Source organism: Panthera tigris, chromosome B1 (assembly GCF_018350195.1).
Source record: "Panthera tigris isolate Pti1 chromosome B1, P.tigris_Pti1_mat1.1, whole genome shotgun sequence".
NCBI lineage: Eukaryota > Metazoa > Chordata > Mammalia > Carnivora > Felidae > Panthera > Panthera tigris.
The window spans coordinates 703112-726630 of NC_056663.1; the positions used below are offsets into that span (position 1 = coordinate 703112).

Genomic DNA, 23519 nt, shown 5'->3' on the forward strand with positions numbered 1-23519 from the left:
ACTTCTGTCTACTCCCCGGGGAAGAAAACCCTCCTATCTGCCCGCGAGACGGAGGGACGGACCACAGTTTTGAGGTAACGTCACCCGCGGCACCTGCCTCCCTGGAGACCATAGCACTTGAACCCACGGAGACTTACCCTTTGGACTTGGGGGATTTACATCTTTCAAGCAGGTGCTGTTCATCGTCTTTATTAAACAGAGAAGTCACTTCCTTCCAGCCTCGGAAACTTGCTCCCTGAACCTAGTAAGAGGTTAGAAAAAGATAAAATCTGAGGTAGTAAATAAACAGTAACCATGGAGCTTGAAGTTAGAAAAGAAACCAGCATGGCCTGCCTTCCTCCGCCGTGTCTGCACACGGGCAGTTCCCCCTGGCTGTAAGTGACCACAGAGGTCACACACACGGCACCCGCCACCAGCATGTCCAGGCCGCCAGGGTCACTCCCCCATGCTCCGGGAACAGGCTGGCCAACAGTCCTATGTTGGGACAGCCATACCAGGCTGGCGTGGGGGGGGGGGGGTTGGAGAGGAGGTCACTTTACTGAGTCTGTCCCAGTCCAGATGTGTCTCAGTCAATGCCTGGCACCTCAGACTCAAAGGTCTGTGTTAATACGGAATGGAGGAAAAGGCAGGTCCCCTGAGCAGGTGCCTTGTGCATGAACTCACCGAGCTGGGCCTGGATTTCTCTTGTTTGTGAGGGAGTGGAGGGGAACAGAGGGGGACTCCTAGGGGGCAGACCGAGCTTTCGGATACTTTGACATGTTAAATATGTAACATAAAGTGACTGTGGACACTGGACCAAGAGGCGGCATGATGGCCACGGCTTCCGACAGTGTCTGAGAACAGAGAAAATGGCTCGTTAACGAACCTGCTGGGTGACCCGATGGCCCAGCAGCCCTGAGAGGGTCCAGCCCAATCCTGAGTGTAAATGTGGGTGCGAGCTGGTCAGGGCCGCCCCATGGGAGAACTGTTCTCGATGAGGAGGCCTTTTCAGAGCATGCAGATGAGCTGGGGAGACGGCTACGTCCTCCCGTGCTGCGGTCACCAGGCCGGGGTGGGGGGGACAGCAGTGCTGTCCAGCCCCGGGGTCCTCTTTGTTCTCAGCTTCCCTGTCGACTCTGTATCAACTTCTGCACGTTAATAAATTTCCATTTGTAACTTTTCAGTCTTTCTACCGTGTGCCCCGGCCCTTCCTCACCCTCCCCAGAAGCCAAAAGCTTCTTTTACCAGGAAGGTCAGAGTTCGCGGGCTCATTCTGTGGGACATCAAATCCTTGTTAGTTCACAGATCTGTTGAAGACCTGGGTTCAGGCAGTGAGGATGGGGGTCTCTACGGACAGGTGACACTGGAAGAGGCAGAAGTCACATGGAACACACGGACAGATGATAGATGGCAGCAGGCCCACAAAGCAGAGGAGCCGGCGGTGAGTGCCCGTGTGACTCGGTGGGGCGGGTGGAACCGTGTGCAGCCACGGCCGGCTGGGCACTCGGCTCTGTGGGCCTGACGCCCGTGCCACAGACTGAGCTCTGACCACAGTGGTAGAAAACTAGACAACATTAAAGGAGGAAAGCGAGAAACTCAGGAACACCTGGAAATTGAAAACCATTCTTCTGAACAGCCAATGGATCAAAGGAGCAATTTAAACAAAAATCTTGAGACAAACAAAAATGGAAAACAACATACAGAAACCCGGGGCATGTAGCAAAAGCTGTGCTAAGAGGAAGCTCGTACAGAAACAAGAAAGACTGCAAGAAACCAGCCAACACTGTGTCTCGAGGTGCTAGAAAAAGAAGAACAAACTGAGCCCAAAGCTGGCGGAATGAAGGAAACGGTAAAGCTTAGAGGAGAAATAAGCGAAATACAGAACATAAAACCGACAAATCTTTAGCTAGACTCACCAAGGAAAACAGGAGCCACGTGAACAAAATTTGATGTAAAAGACAGAAGACGTGACAGCTGATAGCTCATGACCACGGGATGGTAAGAAACTATGAACAACATACACCAGCAAACTAAATGACCTCGAAAAAATGCACAAATTCTTAGAAACATACAACCTACCAAGACTGAAGTAGGAAGAAATAGAAAATCTGCACAAACCATTACTACGAAGGAGACTGAATCCGTAATCAAAAGTCTCCCAAGGAAGGAAAGCCCTGGACCAGTGGGCTTCACTGGTGACTCTACCGAACACTTTAAAAGAATTAACACTAATCCTTCTCAAACTGTTCCAGAAACTAAAAGAGGAGGGAACACTCCCAAACTCATCTACAAGGAAGGCCCGCATTATCCTAACAGCAAAGCCAGAAAAGGACACTTCAAGCAAAAAAAAAAAAAAAAAAAAAAAAAAAAATATGGGCCAGTACCCCTGATGAATATAGATGCAAAAATTCTCAATAAAATACTAGCAGACCCAACTTCACAGCACGTTGTAAGAATCCCTCGCCGTGGTCAAGTGAGATTTATCCCTGGGATGTGAGAATGGTTCAAATATGCAAGTTGATAAACACAGTCCCCTTCATAAATGAAAGAATCAAAGGAAACACTCTTACCTCAGTAGATGCAAAAAAAGTATTTAACAAAATGCAACACCCACTCATGATTAAAAACTCAACAAATTCGGTATAGAAGGAACAGAACTGAGAAAAGGTAATAAATGACAAGCCCACAGCTAACATCGCACTCAATGGTGAAAGGCTGAAAGCTTCTCTCAGATGAAAAACGAAACAACGATGCTCACCCCTGTTCAACCTAGCAATGGATGTCCTAGCTAGGGCAACTGGACAAGGAAAAGGAGGAAGGGGCGTCAGAACTGGAAAGGATTATGTGAAACTGTCTCTGTTTGCAGAATACATGATTTTATATACAGAAAACCCCACAGACTCCAGCAAACCACTGTCAGGTCTAATCCACGACTTCAGTGCATCTGCAGCGTGCAAGTTAACATGCAGAATTCAGTAACCTTTCTTTATGTCAACAGTGAATTTTCTAAAAAGGAAATAAAATGCTCCCCTTTACAACAGCATCAAAAACAATAAACTACTTAACAATAAATTTAATCAACCGGTGAAAGAGCTCTACACTGAAAACTACAAGACACTGGCGAAAGAAAAGTGAAGAGGACAGAAATAGAGAGTATCCTCTGTTCACGGACTCCAGCGATACTGCCCAAATCTCCATACTTCCCAAAGCTGACTACACACTCAGTGTGATCCCTGAAGGATTCCAATGGTATTTTTTTTGACAAACAATCCTAAAAATGTGTACAGAACCACAAAAGACCCCAGATAGCCAAACCACTAAGAAAGAAAAAGTGGGAAGCTCCACGCTCCTGGATTACGAAGCTGGCATAATAAAACCCCATGGCACTGGCAAAGACACAAGGACACACAGGGAACAGAACCAACAGCCCAGAAATAAACCCTTATACACAGTCACCTAGTACCTAATGAGAGCCATTAACACTCAGTGTAGAAAAGACAAGTTTCCTCAGTAAAAGTTTTCGGGAAAACTGGCCCACTGTCTTGTAGCACTCACAAAAATTAGCTAGAAATGCATTAAAGACTTAAATTTAAGACTGGAAAACCATACGGGGCACCTGGGTGGCCCAGCTGGTTAAGCATCCAACTTCAGCTCAGCTCATGATCACAGTTCATGGGTTCGAGCCCTGTGTCAGGCTCTGTGCTGACAACTCAGAGCCTGGAGCCTGCTCCAGATTCTGGGTCTCCCTCTCTCTGTGCCCCTCCCCTGCTCACGCTGTGTGTGTGTCTCTCTCTCTCAAAAATAAACATTTAAAAATTTTTTGAAGGAAAGAAAAAGAGACTGGAAAATCACAGAAGTCCTAGAAGAGAACAGGACAAAGCCCCTTGACGTGGGTCGTGGTGATGCCTTTTGAGTGTGACACCTAAGGAAGGCAGAAGCAATGAAAGCAAGACTACACAACTGGGACCAAACCAGAGTCTGCACAGAACAAATGACCAGCAAAATGAAAAAAACAAACAAACAAACAAACAAACAAAAAACACCCCAGCCTGCAGAATAAGGAAAAAATGTGCAAACCATGTAGCTGATAAGGTGGTAATATCCAAAATATATAAAGAACTCTACCTTAATAACAACAAAACAACAATCCTATTTTAAAATGGGGAAAAGGTCTGAATAGGAACTTTTCCAAGGCCACGTATACACTAAGGTGCTCCACGTCACCCGTCACCAGGGAGATACGGGGCACTTCTGTCACAACGTCCGGACTCAAAAACTAGAAACTGCAGGTGCTGGCGAGGATGGGGAGAAACCACCGGTGGGAAGGTACCTGGGTGCAGCCACTGTGGAAAGCTGTGCAGAGGTTTCTCAAACGACTGAAAATGGAAGTACCATGTGATCCAGCATTTCACTCCAAGGAGGCAAAACCGACACTGAAGGGGCACCCGCACCCCGTTTTCAGAGCAGCATGAGCATTATTCACAAGAGCCAAGATAAGGAAATAGCCTGAGTTTCCACTGGCGCATGAAGGAAACGTAGTACACACACAAGGGAATAGCATTCAGCCATAAAACGAGAAGGAAGTCCCGCTGTTTGTGACAACGTGGATGGACCTCGAAGGGATTGTACCAACTGAAAAATCAGAGAAACACAAATACTGGGATCTCACTTGTTAATGGCATCTTAAAAACAAACTCAAGAAAAAAGCGAACAGATTTGCGGATACTGGAGGCACAGTGAGGGGGTGCGGAATTGGAGGAAGGGATCAAGTGGTACAAACTCCCAGCTAGAAGATAAGGAAGTACTGAGGTGCAACGTACGACATGGGGACACGGCCGAGTCTGTGATACACTGGAAACCGTCCGTACATCCTGAAAGTTCTATGAAAAGAAAAAACATCTTTCCTTCTCATGTAGGTGACACGATGTCGCTGTGCCCAGAATTCCAGCCGCCGTGCTGCACGTCTGGTGCTCCGCGGGGCTGTCTGCAGCGACACGTCCGTAAAATGAGAAATAAAACAAGGGAACCTGCAAACTTCACCTCCTTGGATCAGGATACAGACCCTTATCCACGCCATCCTTCAAACTTCAGTCTCACACTTCATTATCTCCACCAAGATGTCCCCAAATTACTTGAAAACCAAATAGAGAGTCATCTGCATTGTCTTCGGTTGCTCCTCAGGCAATAAAATGCTAGGCTGAAGTGCTTTAGTTACCCCAAGGTAGCAAGGGCAAACTCTTTAATTCCTGGCATCACGAGCAACCCCAGAAGCACCTGTTCACGGTACTAGAAAGCAGCAGCTACTGTCCCCAGGGGCCTGCTGCAACTCTTGGTCCAAAATGTACCAATACACAGATTTTACCACAACAGGAAAAACTACACCAACACTGAATGGTGATGGGGGCGTCTGGGGGGCTCAGTCAGCTAAGTGTCTGACTCTTGATCTCAGCTCAGGTCATCATCTCACAGTTCATGGCATGAAGCCCCAAGTCAGGGTCTGTGCTGACAGTGCAGAGCCTGCTTGGGATTTTCTCTCTCTCTGTCTCTCTGTCCCTCCCCTGCTCGCATGTGCAAACACTCTCTCAAAATAAATAAACCTAAAAAAAAAAAAAACAGAACCCTGAATGGTGACGGATGAGCCACACCATTTCATTGGAGAGGACAAAGGGAATATTATACCAAAATACCTCTGAAAAACAGGAACTAATGCAGGGACCCCAAAGAAGAATACGACACAGCACACTGGTTAAGTCCCACACATGCCACGTAACCTGTGGGCACCGGTTCCGTCCATGTCCTGCGTAATGTCAATACTTTAAAAAAAGCAATTAAATGTGTGTACTTTTTCAAGGTATTTGAGTTCACAGGGGATTTTTAGGGGAGAAAGTTAAAAATCGTTGGGTCAGGCAGGTCAGTATTTTATTAGGAGATCACTGTTGTCAGTAATTATATGGTGAGAGTTCAAGGTCAGTGTGTAAGTCACCAGGTGTGCGGTGTGTGACCTGGTGCGAGTGACTTACGTATATGAACCCACAAGTGCTCTGATGCCCAGAATCGCTCGCACGCTAAACGCATCTCCTGGTGTCTATGCAGAAGAACCGGAGAACCACGTTCCCAGCCACGGTGGATCGCATGCGGGGCTCCCGGGTCGCACTCTGCACCCAGGGAAGGGAGGTGACGGCGTGTCGTGTGTGTTGGCGGCAGGGCCACGGGAACCTCCCCAGAGCCTCTCCTTGGCATCAGCATCAGCCAGCGTGTCCTCACTCTGCCTGAAAGCCGTGGAGACGACACCTGCTCTACAGCCTCGCTCCCAAGCTACGAGCGGCCCACGCGGGAATGGGCACAGGCTGCCGTGTCTCAAGGAACATGGAGAGCCACAGCCAGGCCAAGGGTTCCAATTATGGTGTCATTTTCAAAGACTTTTTCTAGACCATTCTAAACTTGAGAACTCACAATAATCTTACGTTTACACACCCAGAGGTTACTGACACACTGGTAATCCTGGAGAAAATGCTTTCACCACCCAGTTCAGGCCTCTAGGTCAAACTGTGAATCCATATCCCTGGCTCTGTAGAGCTGTTGGGCCACAGGGACAATTCTGACCGGGACACTCGGCAGCCCACAGGAAGCGCACGCTGAAAATACCTTAGAGCAACGTGGTCTGACTCCGCTGGCATGGAGAGAAGCTCGGAGGCCTCGCCAGGGAGGCAGAGACCTGGCCTTCCTGGCAGAGGGAGGCACTGGGCCAGTGTGAAGCCGACAGGGGCAGCCCGGTTCCCAAGCCCTGCTTGTCCCCACTGTCCCACCTGGAGGACCGGATGACAGAGACGTCTTGGGTACACGCAGACGCAAAGGCAATGGTGACAAGCATCCCTCCCTCCACTGAGGCCGTGTGGCTAACCGGGGTCCTTGAGGTGGGTAAGAGTGAGATGGGCCGGCCCTCCGCCCGAAACAAGGGGCCACTGGCCGCCCTGCTGGAGAGCCGGTCTTCTGAGACACCAGGGGCGCCCGCTGACGGCCCTCGGTCAGGCTGGGGTGAAGCGTGAGTGGCACACACAGTCCCGAGACCAGCACAGTAAGCGACCGTGTCCTGCACAGGTGCTCCCTGGGGGCCTGTGGGTCAAAGGCACTTGTAACCACAGGGCGCAGGAGCCGCACGCGGCCACTCACTCTGAGGTGCACAGTCCCATGGCCGTGCCCACGGACGGGACACACACAGGAACTCAGGACCATGAGACGTGTGTGCACGTCTCTTCTTTCACAGACCCCGAGCATCCACACCAGCTCGGAACCGTTCACATGGGTGGAAGCGAAGACGGAAGCCTGGGATTCAGAGGAAAGCGCATCTTTGTGTGGACAAGGCCAGCGAACAAGAAAACACACTCTGTAGTCCCAAAGGGGGTCCAAACCGCATGCCCGTCAGCAGAGGGCTCAAGTGAGACAGCAGGGTGCGTCTGCACCCAGCTAGAAGGGCCCACGGGCGCGACCACGACACTGCCAGCAGCATGTGCACACGAATCACAAAGGCAGAATGCCAACAGTCCCCACTCCCTACCGGGTGGTGCCCCTGTGCGTGCAGGTGCAGCCATGTCTAGTCTTTATACAGTTACCTGTACGTGTTCACGTACATGTCCTGATGGAGCCATCCCTGCATGGGGTATTAAAGTTTTTATGTGTTTACGCCTGTCTTTGAGACGTGTATCTTCTATGCCAACAGCACAGCAAGGAAAGAACTGGTTGGCTGGCAAATTAAAAAGAGACTCCTTGTTCACCCTTTGAGTGTCTTAGTTTGGGCAGTTGTAACAGACCACAGACGGAGCGGCTCACCCAACACTTAATCCTCCCAGTGCTGGAGGCCGGACGGGCAGATCTGGGGTCGGGTGAGGGTCCACCTCCTCCTGGTGCACAGACAGTGTCTTCCCTGTGTCCCCGTGTGGAGGAGGAAGGGCCAGGAGCGCCGTGGGGTCTCCTCTGTAAGGACCCTAACCCCATCACGGAGGCTGCACCCTCACGACCTCCTCTCCTCACAAAGCCCCCCTTCTGAACTGTCACCTTGGGGGTTAGGTTTCACCGAATGAAATCGAGGGGGACACAGACACAGCCCATAGCACTAGTGAACATATAATCCACCAAAAACGTATATGTCTTGAGCTGCCGTCCTAAGACCTGGTAAGTCGGTGTTCCTCCTCTGAGCCACAAAGGCAGCAAGTAACTGAGTCACTGTTTTCTCAGTTCTCTCCGGGCATTATGACCTGACCCCATCCTAGCTGCACAGAAGAGGAAGTAATTCACCTTGTATCACATCTGAACTCCTGCCAGATAAGCAGACTGGCACAGGCTCCCATCGCAGCAACCCCTCTCAGCCCCTCCCACCTGTGGGAAGGGGCAGGAAAGAGGGCACACGGTGCCCCCCACACAGCGACACTCAGGCGGCCCAGGAAGTGAAAGACAGGCAGAGCCCTCCACGTGGCCTGTCCTCCTGGTCCGGAGGTAAACACAGCTCACCAGGAAAGCAGGGAAGACAGGGCAGGGGTTGGGGCGGGTGGGCAGGCAGGGCAAATCAAAATGCAGATGAGGACACGAAAAGGAGACCAGACATTACTGAAGAGATACGAAGTCAAATGGGAGAAGAACCACGTGCAAGAGAGAAAGGTTTAGGACAGAACAAATGTAAACGCTGTTGCGTCCAGATGCGAGTTTCACGAGGAAACACGAGACGATGGTGGGGAACGCCAGCCGCAGCAGTGCCCCCGGCACAGAACAAAACCTCTTCCCAAGCCCACACGCACACACGTGGGGACAAAGGACAGCACGCACGTTTACACCTGCTGAGAAAGACCGGTTCCAGGAGGGTGGCAAGAGCCCATGTTGTCAGCACGCCTCTGGGCAGCAGTGGAGGCCGGAGGGAGACGTCCTAAGGGACAATAACTGCGTCTAGAATTTTGTGCCACAGGTGACATGTGAAAGCAAAAAACCACAACAAGAAATAAGAGCCACTCTCCGACCGTGGAAAGCGTCTCTCATGCGGAGGAGCTCGTCCTGCAAGTGCTCCGCTCTAAATCGCCCCAACAGGGAGGGGACCGTTCACACACACAGCATGCACTCTCTACAGAACTCCTAGCCCATATACTGCAGAGTGAGCACTGCACTCGGAAGCGGGGAATCCAGTGTCTTGAGGGATAGCTTAAAACATTAAAAGTGATAAATTCTGAAGAGCAAAAATTATGGTGGAGAGGGAACGAGTTGGGAACTGCTTCTTTCACTTGTAACTTTATAGGTCTTTTTTAATTGGAAAAATAAAAAACAAGAAAAACACTAGGAACGGTTGGCATATATAATGATAACATCCAGTGACCTCTCCCAGCCTGGCACTCAGACAACAGAGAAAAATAACGGGCATCCAGATTGACAAGGAAGAAGTAAACTTTCGCTATTTGCAGATGACAGGATACTCTATGGAGAAAATCCGAAAGACTCCACCAAAAAATGGCTACAACTGATAAAATAAATTCAGTAAAGTGGCAGGATACAAAATCAACATAAAGAAATCTGTTGCATTTCTATGTACCAATAATAAGGCAGCAAAAACATAAATTAGGAAAATAATTCCACTTACAAATGCACCAAAAATAATAAGATACCCAGAAATAAACCTAACCAAAGAGGTAAAAGATCTGTACTCTGGAAACTATAAAACACTGATAAAAGAAACTGAATAAGACACAAAGAAATACAAGGACATCGCATGCTCATGGATAGGAAGGACAAATATTGTTAAAATGTCAATACTACCCAAAACAATCTACAGAATTAATGCAATCCCTATGAAAATACCAACAGCATTCTTCACAGAGCTAGAACAAACAATCCTAAAATGTGTCTGGAACCACAAAAGACCGCAAATAGCCGAAGAAATCTTGAAAAAGAAAAGTAAAGCTGGAGGCATCACCATTCAACTTCAAGTTATATTACAAAGCTATAGCGATAGAAACAGTATGGTACTGGCACAGAAATAGGAAGTACATCAATACAACAGAATAGAAAACCCAGAAATGGACCCACAACTATATGGCCAACTCATCTTCGACAAAGCAGAAAAGAATTTCTGATGGAAAAAAAGACCGTCTCTTCAACAAATGGTGCTGGGAAAACTGGAGGGTGGCATGCAGAAGAATGAAAAACTGGACCACTTTCTTAACACCATACACAAAAATAAATTCAAAATGAATGAAAGTCCTAAATATGAGGCAGGAAACTATCAAAATCCTAGACAAGAACACAGGCAGCTACCTCTTTGACAATGGCCACAGTAACTTTATGAGACACGTCTCTGTAGGCAAGGGAAACAAAAGCAAAAGTAAACTACTGGGACTCTATCAAAATGAAAAGCTTCTGCACAGTGAAGGAAACAACAAAACTAAAGGCAGCTTTGCAAATGATGTAGCCAAAAAGGAGTTAGTACCCAACCTGCATAAAAAATTTATCAAGGGTGCCTGGGTGGCTCAGTCGGTTAAGTGTCCAGGTCTTGATGTCGGCTCAGGTCATTATCTCACTGTTAGTGAGTTTGAGCCCTGCATCAGGCCCTGTGCTGACAGTGCAGAGCCTGCCTGGGATTTCTCTCTCCCTCTCTCTGTCTCTGCCCCTCCTCAGCTTGCTCACTCACTCGCTCTCAATAAATAAATAAATAAATAAGTAAATACAAAAAAAGAACTTCTCAAACTTGATATCCAGAAAAGCAATTAAACTATAAGAAGACATGAACAGAGAATTTTCCAAAGACGAGGTACAGACAGCCAAGAGACACACGAAAAGATGCTTGACGTCACTCATCATCAGGGAAACGCAAATCAAAACTACGGTGAGAGATCACCTCACACCTGTCAGAATGGCTAATAAATTAGCAACACAGGAAACCAGTGTTAGCGAGGATGTGGAGAGAAAAGAACCCTCTCGCACTGTTGGTAGGAATGCATCCTGGTGCAGCCACAATATTGAGGGTCCTCAAAAAGTTAAAAATAGAACTACCTGATATTCAGCAACTGCACTAGGTTCTTGCCCAAAGAATGCAAAAATGCTAAATCAAAGGGATACGCGCACCTGGCTGTTTACAGCAGCATTATCTACAACAGAAAAACTATGGAAGCAGCCCAAGTGGCCATCGCCTGATGACACACGTGCACACACACACACCGGAATGTCACCCAGCCATTAAAAAGAATTAACAACGATGTGGATGGCGCTGAAGAGGATAATGCCTAAGTGAAAGCCATCAGTGAGAGAAAGACAACTTACGATTTCACTCAGATGTGGAATTTGGGAAACAAACCAGCAAAGGAGAAAGAGAGAGACAAACCAAAAAAGAGACTCTCAACTCCAGAGAACACACGGGTGGTCACCAGAGGGGAGGGGGTGGGGGGAGGGAAGCAGGTGCTGGGGACAAAGGATACCCTTGTGGTGAGGGCACCGGGTGTGGTGTGGACGTGCAAGGTCACTGTATTGCACACCTGGAACTAACATTACACTGTGTGTTAACTACACCGGATTAAGATAAAAACTTTAAAAAATCCAGCCTTCAACATGAATTTTATAAAACGAAAAACGAAAAACAGCCAAGTAGAAAAATGGGCACAACAAAGGAAAAGCCAGTCTCTGGACACATGGTGTCCAGAGATGGTGACCTGGGAGCTGCCTGGGAGACCTGGGTCTCGGCCTCGCCACCTCAGGTCAGCTCCGCAAGTTCACTGTATCCATGCGGGTGGAAGAACAAAGGCTCTCGGTGCCGGCTGAGCTGCTGTCATTTAAATAGCTCTCCTATTCCGCCCCGGGTTGTGACCCAGTTGTGATCCCTGCCAGGAGGGGATGGCTCGGCTGATGGGGCAGCGCCCACAGGGGCTCCTCAGGTTTCTCTGAAAAGCTGAGACGCTGCATTTGGCTGCATTTGGGGTAACGTGTTCCTTTCTCTCTTTAGTCTTCTTTGTCTCGTTTAACCTTGGGACGCAGCAGTGACGTGCTAATTAAGAGTCCTGAGGCCAGGAAACAGTGACAGAAGGCAGTGTCCCTAATCAATTTGTTTACCGAGTGAGTGCGAGGATCAAGTTTACAAGATGCTCAGAGAAGGGAAGTCGGGGGCACTGCGGAGACTCCGGACCTGCACACTCAGTCCAGCACCGTAAAACCATCTGCACTTAATACCCACAGACTGTCAGGAAGAGGTGGGTAAGCCGCACGCGACCTGTCAAGTGTGGCCAGCACACACCCTCAGTCAACCCACGTCTTCACACGCTAGCATTTACATTTCAGACCAATCAATGTGCCAAAAACCAGCGAGGACGGCGGCGAGACAGTCACTCGGACAAGCGAGCTTGTGTTCTTTGCTTGGGCACATTCTGCAACCCAAAGTTAATAATAATAAACTCACTCAGAACTGATTTTAAGTGGCATTTTTAATCATTTCCCATCCCTAGAAATTTCTACCTTATGTCCTTCACAATATCTGTTTGAAAACCAAACGGTAAACTGACAGTGGTAACTACTTATTTAGAGCAAGGAGAATCTGGAGCGGGGAAGAGGGCATTTGAACTTCCCACACCCAGCCGCCTAACAAAGTATTTCGTGGAAATGAAAATTAACCTTCCTAAATGACGAGTTAACGTTCAGTCTACACAAACCGTAACTGCATGGAGTCTTGGACGCCTGATGGAAACAAACGTGTTAATCAGAGCACGTGGAGGGCTTCGGCGATCTCACACCGAACAGCACGCACGCCTGTCTGTGGCACAGAGCGGCCTGGCGCGGCCTCCTGGGCACAGGTGCCCTCCCGTCCAGCAGGCACCGGACACATTACTGCTCCGTGGGAATCCACGCGCACCTGTGGTCGGCACTCGTCGGCTTCAGTAACCGGCCGGCGGCAGGGGTGGGGGGGAGCGGGACTTGGAGAGCTGGCTGTGAGCCAGCGGCAGCATTTGCAGCTCTGGAAGCAAAAGACTCTCTATCCAAAGGGGCTGACCTCCTATTAAAAACAATTCACAAGCTCTGCTCAGCATCAGCCATTGCTGGCTTTCTAGATACCCCGTAGGCTAGAACAGAGCGATATCCCATAGGCTGCAAGATTTCAAGGCAGTCTGAACTTGAAAAAGTTGGTCCATTAGTTGTACCTGACGGATGTAAATCTGCCTCCTAGTTCACCTTGTGTCAAGAGCTAAAACTGGACCTAACCTGGTCTTATTTCTTGGTGGGTAATAACTGAAAATAAAGGTTTTATTTCCATGCTCTCTTCTTAAAAGTAATGAAAACAATCAAACAGGAGTCATTTATCATCACGTGTTTTCTGACCTGTGTGTGCACCCCCAAGATAATGATCATATTTCATTCCCCCCCCCTCTTCTATCTAGATTTTGTTTACGTGGGGTTTTTGTTAAACCAGGCTGTTGGATCTCACTTGGAAGGGATACCAATTACAATTAGAAAGCTGAATTCTTCACTTTTAAAATCAATTTCAGGGACTGACATGACAATTGGCATTTCTCTCAGAAACCACGTTTTGAGTGTGGAGGTTAATTTTATGGAATGCCACCCTTTTTTTTAAACAAATGGTACAATATAAAGAAAATCCCTTAATCAATACAGATCTCTGAGTAATAAAAAAACAGATACATAAATAGATAAAAGTAAAGACGCAGTAAAGACATCAGTAAAGACACAGACGTGACCATGAAGACCAGGAAGTACAATAAATGAAATAAAAACTTACTGGCAGGTTTCAGCAGGTCTTAATTTGGAGACTAAAGACCCCCCCCCCCAACCCAAAGAAGGATCAGCACAGATGGATTACGAAGCCAACAACCAGGGACAACGAGAATGAAGAAAAACGAGGCAGCGGCACACGCCCAACCAAAAGCGCCAGGAGAAGGGACAGTCGACAGAACGTTACTTGGCTTCACTGAAAACCGAAAACCAGTATGTCCGGAAAGCTTAACGAAGTACAAATGGGGTGAACACACACCCGCAAACACACACACACACCAAAATCCACCCGCCGCCGGTTCACGGGACACCGTCCCGACATGAAGCACCAGGAGTGGTCTCTGTCCTGCAGGACTGACCTGCCCGCAGCCGGACTGCAGGCGTCCTGGGACACCCCCACTTCGGATGGAAGAGAGATAAATGCAGGGCTCCCATGATCCGTTCCGGTACCAGAACTGAAAGAAAACTTCACAGAACTAAGGAAACCTCCAGACCGAAGACTACAGGTGTCAGCCGGGCAACGGCCGAATGAAGAGACACACAGGGGAGGCCGTGCAGGGCTCGGCCCTCCTCCAGAGCCGGCCCGCTCTTCACCCCCCACCCCCTGCACCTCTGTGTGCTCACCAGCCACAAAGCTCCACTAAGTCTCGTGTGCAAAGTTTTTATTGGAGTTTCATGCTGCAGCATGACTGACTAAATCACTGGCCAGAAGCTACATTTCAACGTTCAGTCTTCTCCCTTCTGGAAATCTCAAGCCTCTCGTCACAGGCCTGGTCCTTCTGGTGACGAATCCTCATCTTCAGTCATTGTGTTAGCAAAACAAACGCTCTTCACATTCAGGAAATCTCAAGGATTTTAGAGCTTCCGGGCTAGGTATCAGGAGCAAGGACCACATACATTTTTTACTACACCACACAAAGACAAGGAGAGAATCTTGAAAACTACAAGAGAAAATGATTAGTCACTTACCAAGGAAGCCCTAGGAAGACTGAAAGCTGACTCTCCCAAGACAACAGTGGAGGCGAGGAGGCCGTGGAGTATCACATCCAAAGCACCAGCAAACAACTGCTGTCAAACAAAAAGCCTTACCCATTAAAGCTATCTTTCAGAAAGAAAGATGAAATCAAGACTTCCCTAGATAAACAAGTTTGAAAGAATGTGTTGCCTTACAAGAAGCACTACAGGAAGCCCCTTGGGCTAAAAGCAAGTAACAGTGAGCAGATCCGCAGGGAACACAAAGAACATGGTAAGGAGATGAGGTCATTTCATATAAAACACAGTATACGGCCTCCTTTTTTGCCTTCTTATAATTAACTTAAAAAAGTATATAATACAATATGTATATAATACAATATTGGGCCCACAACACCTACAAATATAATGCATGTGTAATGTATTTGCCAGTAATGGCATAAAGGAAGTGGGTGGGAAGCAAAGTGTACTGGACTAATCACTACAGACAGTAAGTGATAAACTAAAATGTGATGTGAGAAAATACACACAACACAAAAGGGAACAGAAGAGAAGTAGAGAAGCAAAAAAACCTGGGACACAGAAAACAAAAAGTAAAATGTCAGATGTAAACCCCACCACAGCGATACTATTACATGTAAGTGGATTAAATAATCAGTCAAAGGCAGAGACTGCCATACTGAATTATAAAATCTGATCCTACTAAAGGGTGCCTACAGGAAACATACCCTAAATTCAAAGATACAGGAGACTGAAAGTAAAAGGAAGAGAGATCATAGAAACAAGCAACCACACACACACACACACACACGCACACGCACACACACAAAAAGCTGGAGCAGTTCCATCAGTGAATAAGATAAACATTAAAATTTCAAAAGTTGCTAAAGATAAAAAGAAATTTCATAATGACAAATGGATATGACAAAGACATACAGACTCATACTAACAACAAAATGCAAAAGGAAAAACGGGGGCGCCTGGGTAGCTCAATCAGTTGGGTGTCTGACTGTATTTCGGCTCAGGTCATGATCTCATGGTTTAGGAGTTCAAACCTAGTGTCGGGCTGTATGCTGACAGTGCAGAGCCTGCTTGGGATTCTTGCTTTGTGTGTGTGTGTGTGTGTGTGTGTGTGTCAAAATAAATAAATAAACTTAAAGTTTAAAAAAATAGGGGCGCCTGGGTGGCTCAGTCAGTTAAGCATCTGACTTTAGCTCAGGTCATGATCTCAGTTTGTGGGTTTGAGTCTCACGTCGGGCTCTGTGCTGACAGCTCGGAGCCTGGAGCCTGCTCGGGATTCTGTGTCTCCCTCTCTCTCTGCCCCTCCCCTGCTTGTACTCTGTCTCTCTCTCAAAAATAAAATAAAACATATTTTTAAAAGTAAAATAAAAAGAATGGGGCGCCTGGGTGGCTCAGTCGGTTAAGCGGCCGACTTCGGCTCAGGTCATGATCTCGCGGTCCGTGAGTTCAAGCCCCGCGTCGGGCTCTATGCTGACAGCTCAGAGCCTGGAGCCTGTTTCGGATTCTTTGTCTCCCTCTCTCTCTGCCCCTCCCCCGTTCATGCTCTGTCCCTCTCTGTCTCAAAAATAAATAAACATTAAAAAAAATTAAAAAAAAAAAGTAAAATAAAAAGGAAGCAAAACCAGACAGAAATAAAGGGAGAATGAGACAAGCCAACAATGAAAGGTGTGCCACTATCAAACACGAACACCCCTACACATACAATAAGCCACAGGAGCAACAAAAACACTCCAACAACAGAGCACACTCTGAAGTGCGCAAAAGAGCAGGGTACAGGAGGGAATGTACACCAGACCCAGAACAAACCTCCTTATATTTGTTAACAGGATGAACTCCTTCTGAGTAGGTTCTCTGACAACAGTGGTAGGAGTTCAGAAATCAACAGCAAGAAAACTCACAAATACTGGAAATTAAACAACACATTCCTAAACAACCACCGAGTCAAACAGGGACTGAAAAGGGAAACCAAAAATAGTTCGAAATAAATTACAGACAAGACACAACCTACCCAAACTCATGGGATTCAGTTAAGCAGTGCTTACAGGAAAATGTTTACCTTTAAATGTCTATATAAAGAACAAGAATTTCAAATCAATAATCTAAACTTCCACCTTAACACTGGAAAAACAAATAACCTTACACAAAGCAGAAGGAAAGAAATAAAAAAGATGAAAGCAGAAACCAATCAGAGAGAAGAAAATAATAGTTAACAAAAACAAAAGCTGGCTCTTTCAAAAGATCAACAAAATTGACAAATCTTTAGACTGACCAAAGGAAAAAGAGAGGAGACTCAAATTACTAGAATCAGTAATGAAAGAGGAGACATTATTATTGACTTTACAAAAATAAGGATAATAGGGATGCTTGGGTGGGCTCAGTCAGTTAAGTTGAGGCTTGATTTTAGCTCAGGTCATGATCTCAGGGTTTGTGAGTTCAAGCCCTGAGTCAGGCTCTGTGCTGACAGCGCAGAGCCTGCTTAGGATTCTCTCTCTCCCTCTCTGTCTCCGCCCCTCCCCCATTCACAGTCTCTTGTGCACTCTCTCAAAATGAATATTTTTTTTAAAAAAACCTTAAAAAACGAGAATAAAGAACTCTGAACAACTGTACGTCAACAAATTACATAGCACAAATCAACTTCCTACATAGACACACTACCAAAATGGACTTGAGAAAACAAAAAATCTGAATAGACCTGAAACAATCGGACAGACTGAATCAACAATCCAGAAGCTATCCTAAAAGAAAGGCACAGGCTCAGATGTCTTCACCACCGAATCCTACCAAACACTTAAAAGAATAAATATCATTTATTCACAAATTCTTCCAAAGTATGTAAGAGGAAGAAACACTTCCTAACTCATTTTCTTTTATTTTTTATTTTTTTTAAATTTACATCCAAATTAGTTAGCATTTAGTGCAACAGTGATTTAAGGAGTAAATTCCTTAGTGCCCCTTCCCCATTTGGCCCATCCCCCTTCCCACAACCCCTCCAGTAACCCTCAGTTTGTTCTCCATATTTAGGAGTCTCTTCTGTTTTGTCTCCCTCCCTGTTTTTATATTATTTTTGTTTCCCTTCCCTTATGTTCATCTGTTTTGTCTCTTAAAGTCCTCATATGAGTGAAGTCATATGATTTTTGTCTTTCTCTGACTAATTTCACTTAGCATAATACCCTCCAGTTCCATCCACATAGTTGCAAATGGCAAGATTTCATTCTTTTTGATTGCCAAGTAATACTCATTGTATGTATCTACCACATCTTCCTTATCCATTCATCCATCGATGGGCGTTCAGGCTCTTTCCATACTTTGGCTATTGTTGATAGTGCTGCTATAAACATGGGGGTGCATGTGTCCCTTCGAAACAGCACACCTGTATTCCTTGGATAAATGCCTAGTAGTGCAATTGCTGGGTCATAGGGTAGTTCTATTTTTAGTTTTTTGAGGAACCTCCATACTGTTTTCCAGAGTGGCTGCACCAGCTTGCATTCCCATTCTAACTCATTTTCTAACAGAAATATTACCCTTATACCAAAACCATACAAATACATCATAAGAAAAGGAAATAGACCAATATCTCGTACAAGTATAAAGAAAAAAATCATCAACAGAATACTAGCAAACTAAATCCAGCAAAAATTAAAGAGCATTGTGCACCATAGCTCAGTGGGAATTATCCCAGGAATGCAAGGTTGGTTCAACATTTGAAAATCAATAATATAATAAAATCATTTCATGAAAATAAATAACAAAAATTACATAATCATCTCAATAGAGAAGAAAAAACATTGGACAAAATAAACACCCTTTCATGATAAAAATATTCAACAAACTAGTAACAGCTCTCCCCTGGTAGAGGGCTATAGACTATTTCTACTTTTTTCCTTATATATGTGTGTATATATTTTATATAAATGCCCTACCTAAAACACATGTAACTTTTCTAATCAAATTATTTTAAGACTGGGCAGCTCTTGATCTCAGCTCAGGTTACGATCTCGCAGTTCCTGGGATTGAAACCCGTACTGGGGTCTGTGCTGACAGTGTGGAGCCTGCTTGGGATTCTCTCTCTTTGCCCCTCCTCTACTCACACACACTCTCATTTTCTCTCTCAGAAAAATAAATTTTAAAAATTGTCTAAGAATAAATTATTTTTAAGTGTTTTTAAGACCCATTTTAATGTATTATTAGCACAAAGTCTGTTATTCTGACCTACTATCTAATGTTAAACACATAAACTGGAAGCAGTCCATTCAAGTTTAAGTACAATTTGCATACATAATTACAATAAAACTCACCGTAGTCTCTAGGTATGGCAGCAATAAATTTTAAGTGTTTGCTTTGTTTTTTTTTCTTTTTTAAAAAGGACTTCCTCAATTTGACAATAGGCACCTAAGAAAAACCCACAGGTAATATCATACTAAACAGTTAAATATTAAAAGCTTTTCCCCTGAGCTCAAGAACGAACAAGGATGCCAATCGTGCCGCTCCGATTTAAGACTGTGTTGAAGGAGCCAAGATGGCAACAGGAAAAAATAAAATAAAAAGCATCCAGGTTGGAAAGGAAGAGGTACAACTAGCTCTCTTTGCAATAACATCATCTTTTACGTAGAAAATCATAAGGAATCCACCAAAAACCTATTACAACTAATAAAAGAATTCAACAAGTTGAGAGAACACATGATCAATATACAAAAATCAGTTGTGTTCCTATACACCAGCAATGATCAAAAAAAGAAATTAAGAAAACCATCCCATTTAAAAACACATCAAAAGGAATACTCAGAAATAAATTTTATAAAAGATGAAAATTTATTTCCTGAAAACTACAAAATATTACTAAAATAAAGTTTTAAAGTATTTGAATAAATGGAAAATCATACCATGTTCATGGATCACAAGACATAACATTGTCAAGATAGCAATGTCCCCAAACTGAGCTATAGGTTCAATCCAATCCTTTATCACAATCCTACCTGACTTCTTTGTAGAAAATGATAAGGCTATTCTAAAACTTATATGGAATCACAAGAGATTCCAAATGGTCAAAACAATGTTTAAAAAAAAAAAAAAGTAGAAGCACTCACAAAAAAACTTACCACAAAGCACCCACACAAAGAACAAACTGACAGGTGCCAGAGGGAAAGGGACAGTGTGACAGGCAAAGTGGATGAAGAGGAGTGGGAGGTACAGGCTTCCAGGTATAGGATGAGGAAGTCCTGGGGATGAAAGACACACCAGAGGGAATACAGTCAGTGGTGGTGTAACAGTGCTATACGGTGACAGAGAGCAGATACACTTGTGGTGAGTGCAGCATAATATATAAAGAAGTTGAACTACAATGTCATACACCTGAAACTAACATAACATTATGTGTCAATGACATTCAAATAAAAAAAACATTCTTAAAAAGAACTCACTACAAAGCAATGGTAATCAAGACAGTGCGGCACTGGCACATGAATAAATAAATAGATGAATGGAAGAGAATCCAGAAACGAACCCATACATCTAAGGTCGACTGGTTTTTTTGAAGGGAGCTAAGACCATGAAATAAGAAAAGAATAGTCTTTTTCAACAAATGATGCTGTGAATAATACATAGCCACAAGCAAAAAAATGAAATTGGACCCTTACCTCACACCATATACAAATATTAATTCAAAATGGATCAAAGATCTAAATGTAGTAACTAAAACTATAAAACTCTTAAAAGAAAACACAGGGGTTAAATCTTTATGAGGTTGGATTTGGAAAAGGATTCTGAGCGAAGATATCAAGACCATGAACAACAAAGGAAAACAAGAGATAAACTGGAGCTCACGCTAATTTTTAAAAACTGTGCCTCAAAGGACACAATCGAGAAAGTGAAGACAGCAGGAGAGGTGGGCCTCCATGCTTCTCTCCACCACACAGGAGCCATAGGAGACCTCCACCCTCAATGCTTCTGTAAATCACATACAACCAGCACGCTAGAGGAACTGGAGGGTGCTGTCCTCAGCGTTGCTCTAGATCAAACTTCTCCGTCCCGGTCCAGAGATCAGGATGCCTCTGAGAAACCTGTTGACTCCAGGATAACATGTCACCTGTACGTGCGGCAGCACCAAGAACCAAGCCAGCCCATGACTGACAGGCCACATCAGCGAAACGGAACCTCAAGCCCTCTCCTCCTCCCTCCCCGGTCAACTCCGTTCCAAGTTCAATTCTTTCCCAGGTAACTCGGGCATAGGGAGTCTGGCTGCCCCCAAACACAATGAGAAATGTAAGTTTTCTCTTCCCAGTTCTACTAGAGGAGGCCCCACCAGCACCTGGGAACACATGCTACGTGAGCCAATGTAATGCGCCCTCATAGCCTGATCCCCTCTCCCTCCAGGGCTCACACCAATGGGCAGGATAGTATTTGTTCCTGAGGAGGAAGAGCTACCTTAAAAAAAATTTTTTTAAGTTTATTTATTTGGAGAGAGAGAAAGAGAGCACAAGCGGGTGAGGGGCAGAGAGGAGACCAAATCCCAAGCAGGCTCTACACCATCAATGCAGAGCTCAGCGTGGGGCCTGAACCCTCAGACTGTGAGCTCATGACATGAGTCGAGATCAAGAGTCAGACGCTTCCCGAGTGCACAACCCAGAAGCCCCTGAAGAGCTACCTTAAAATTAAGTTTCTCGTTTGGTAAGATGAAGGAACTGAACTTTGATGAATTTACCCAAAAAGAAAAAGCTATAAAAGGAAGAGTTTTACAATTCAGAATTTATTATGCTTTAGCTACTAACTCTGAGTGAAGCTCATAAATACCGGGGATTCGGTCAGGTTTCAGGGCCTCACGGAGCAGGACGTTAGTAGGGCCTCCCGAGTCCACATTGCCTGGGACAGGCAGCCAGGCCTCTGACTAATCACAGTCCCTTCCCTTCTGCACACTGACTTCCAGTACCTTTCTGAGCTAGGACTTTTAAATGCTCATTTATCCATCTCTGGGACAGCAAAACAACAAACAACAAACAACAAAATTGTGTCTGTAATACTATGAAGTCTCTCTGAATACAACCAGTATAAAATGTTGTGTACATTAGCATGTTTAAAGTCCCATCAAAACAAACAAGCCGGCAAAGCCCACCACAGTCAGCAAGAACACACAGCAGCTCTCCAGCACAATTACTCAGTAACGTTCTGTAAGTTCTAATCAATACAAGGCATAAAACAGAAACGAGTTAAAACTACTGGAAAGGAAATTATATTTATTATTATTTAGGCTAGAGAACAAGAAAATGGCAAAGCATCAAATGAGCCATTAGACCTAAGGAAATGGCTAAATATAAAAAAAAATTGCTTTATTACAGTTAAAGACAATAGAAAAAAAACCATTCACAAGGACAAAAACATTAGCAATATTCAGAAAAAAAAGTTACGTGTTGCCTTCGTAAACTATATTCAAAAGAAGACTTGAATAAATGAGGATTATAAAATCATCACTGGAATGGCAAATGCCTAGAAGTCGCCTCTCTTCTTGCATTACTCCACTTGTCTGGCAGGGTGCTCTCCTCATGGGGCGGAGGACGGGATCTGCTGTAGGTCCCAAGTCATCCGGGCCTCTGAAGGCTCAGATCCAAGTGAGCTACTTTCCCCCAAGGCCCTCCAGACACAGTGAGCTCCTGTCGGTGCCGCACTAGGGCACAGCCCTCAGGGGTGTGGAAGACAAGAACAAAGATAAAAATTCAAGAGGATGAGAGGAAAACCCATACCCCCAAATATTTGCAAAAGACAAACCTGATAAAGGACCATTGTCCAAAATATATAAAGAATTCTTACAACTCAACAGTAAGAAAATGAAAACCGAATTTAAAAATGGATCCAAAAGACTTACACAAACATCTCATCAAAGAAAATATACAGACTAAAACCGAAGGGGTGAATTCCTATTTGTCATACAAAAACAGGTCTGTTTTCCACTTTTTTTTTGTTTATTTATTTGAAAGAGAAAGCATGAGCAGGGGAGAGGGGCAGACGGAGAGACAGAGACAGAGACAGAGACAGAGACAGAGAGAGAGAGGATGAATTCCAAGCAGGCTCCACGCTCAGCACGGAGCCCGACATGGGGCCTGATCCCAAGAAACGTGAGATCATGACCTGAGCTGAAATCGAGGCAGATGCTTAACCCACTGAGCCACGCAGGAGCCCCTGTTCTCCACTTCCGTGAGCAAACACGGTAATGTGGAACGTGGCTGTAGCTGGCATCCGGTCTTAGGGAAGCCGTCTATGCTCATCCAAAGCAGAGGGTATACGTGGTACGTTGATTTCAGTAAAAAAACTAAGCATTAACTAAAGATATACAGATGGCGAGTGAACGCAGGAAAAGATCAATATCATACGTCATCAAGGAACTGAAATGACAGCGAGACACCATTATACAGCCGTCACAACGGCCAAAACGCAAAACACTCTCACAGCACCAAGTGCTGACAAAGATGTGCAGAAACAGGAACTCTCACTCAATGTGACGCGGGAACAAAGGCAGAAGGAAGTGGCAGGTAGAAGGAAATGTCCTCATGACCTGCAGCCCACTGACAGACACTGGAGGCAGAGCAGAGTTCCTCCAGGACTCCCTCCTGTCCTAATGCTAATGCTTTGCTGGAGGGAAAAACCTTAGCCTGACTACGGCCAGGCCTCCAGTATCCGGGAAAAGTCTCACTGGAAACCTCCCCTGGACCTCACCTCTCCCAGCCCCAGGGTATATAACCAGTCTCTCCTCCGGGTCCCAGGGCGGCTCTTCCTGCCCACAGGTCCTGCCCCTGGGCTTCCATAAGATCACTTTCTGC

General features: G+C 45.5%; 1 protein-coding gene across 5 annotated transcripts in view; it reads right to left on the bottom strand.

Annotated features, from left to right (window-relative positions):
* Positions 1-23519, bottom strand: part of LOC102965620 (testis development related protein) — a 46395-nt gene that overhangs the window by 3465 nt on the left and 19411 nt on the right. For 4 of the 5 annotated variants that reach the window (XM_042982820.1, XM_042982816.1, XM_042982817.1 and 1 more), the window contains one exon: positions 138-241. In XM_042982820.1, the coding sequence (XP_042838754.1) occupies positions 138-241 (104 nt within the window). Of the gene's footprint in view, positions 1-137; positions 242-1224; positions 1267-23519 lie in introns of those variants that run through there. The other variant, XM_042982819.1, reaches the window with a different exon arrangement.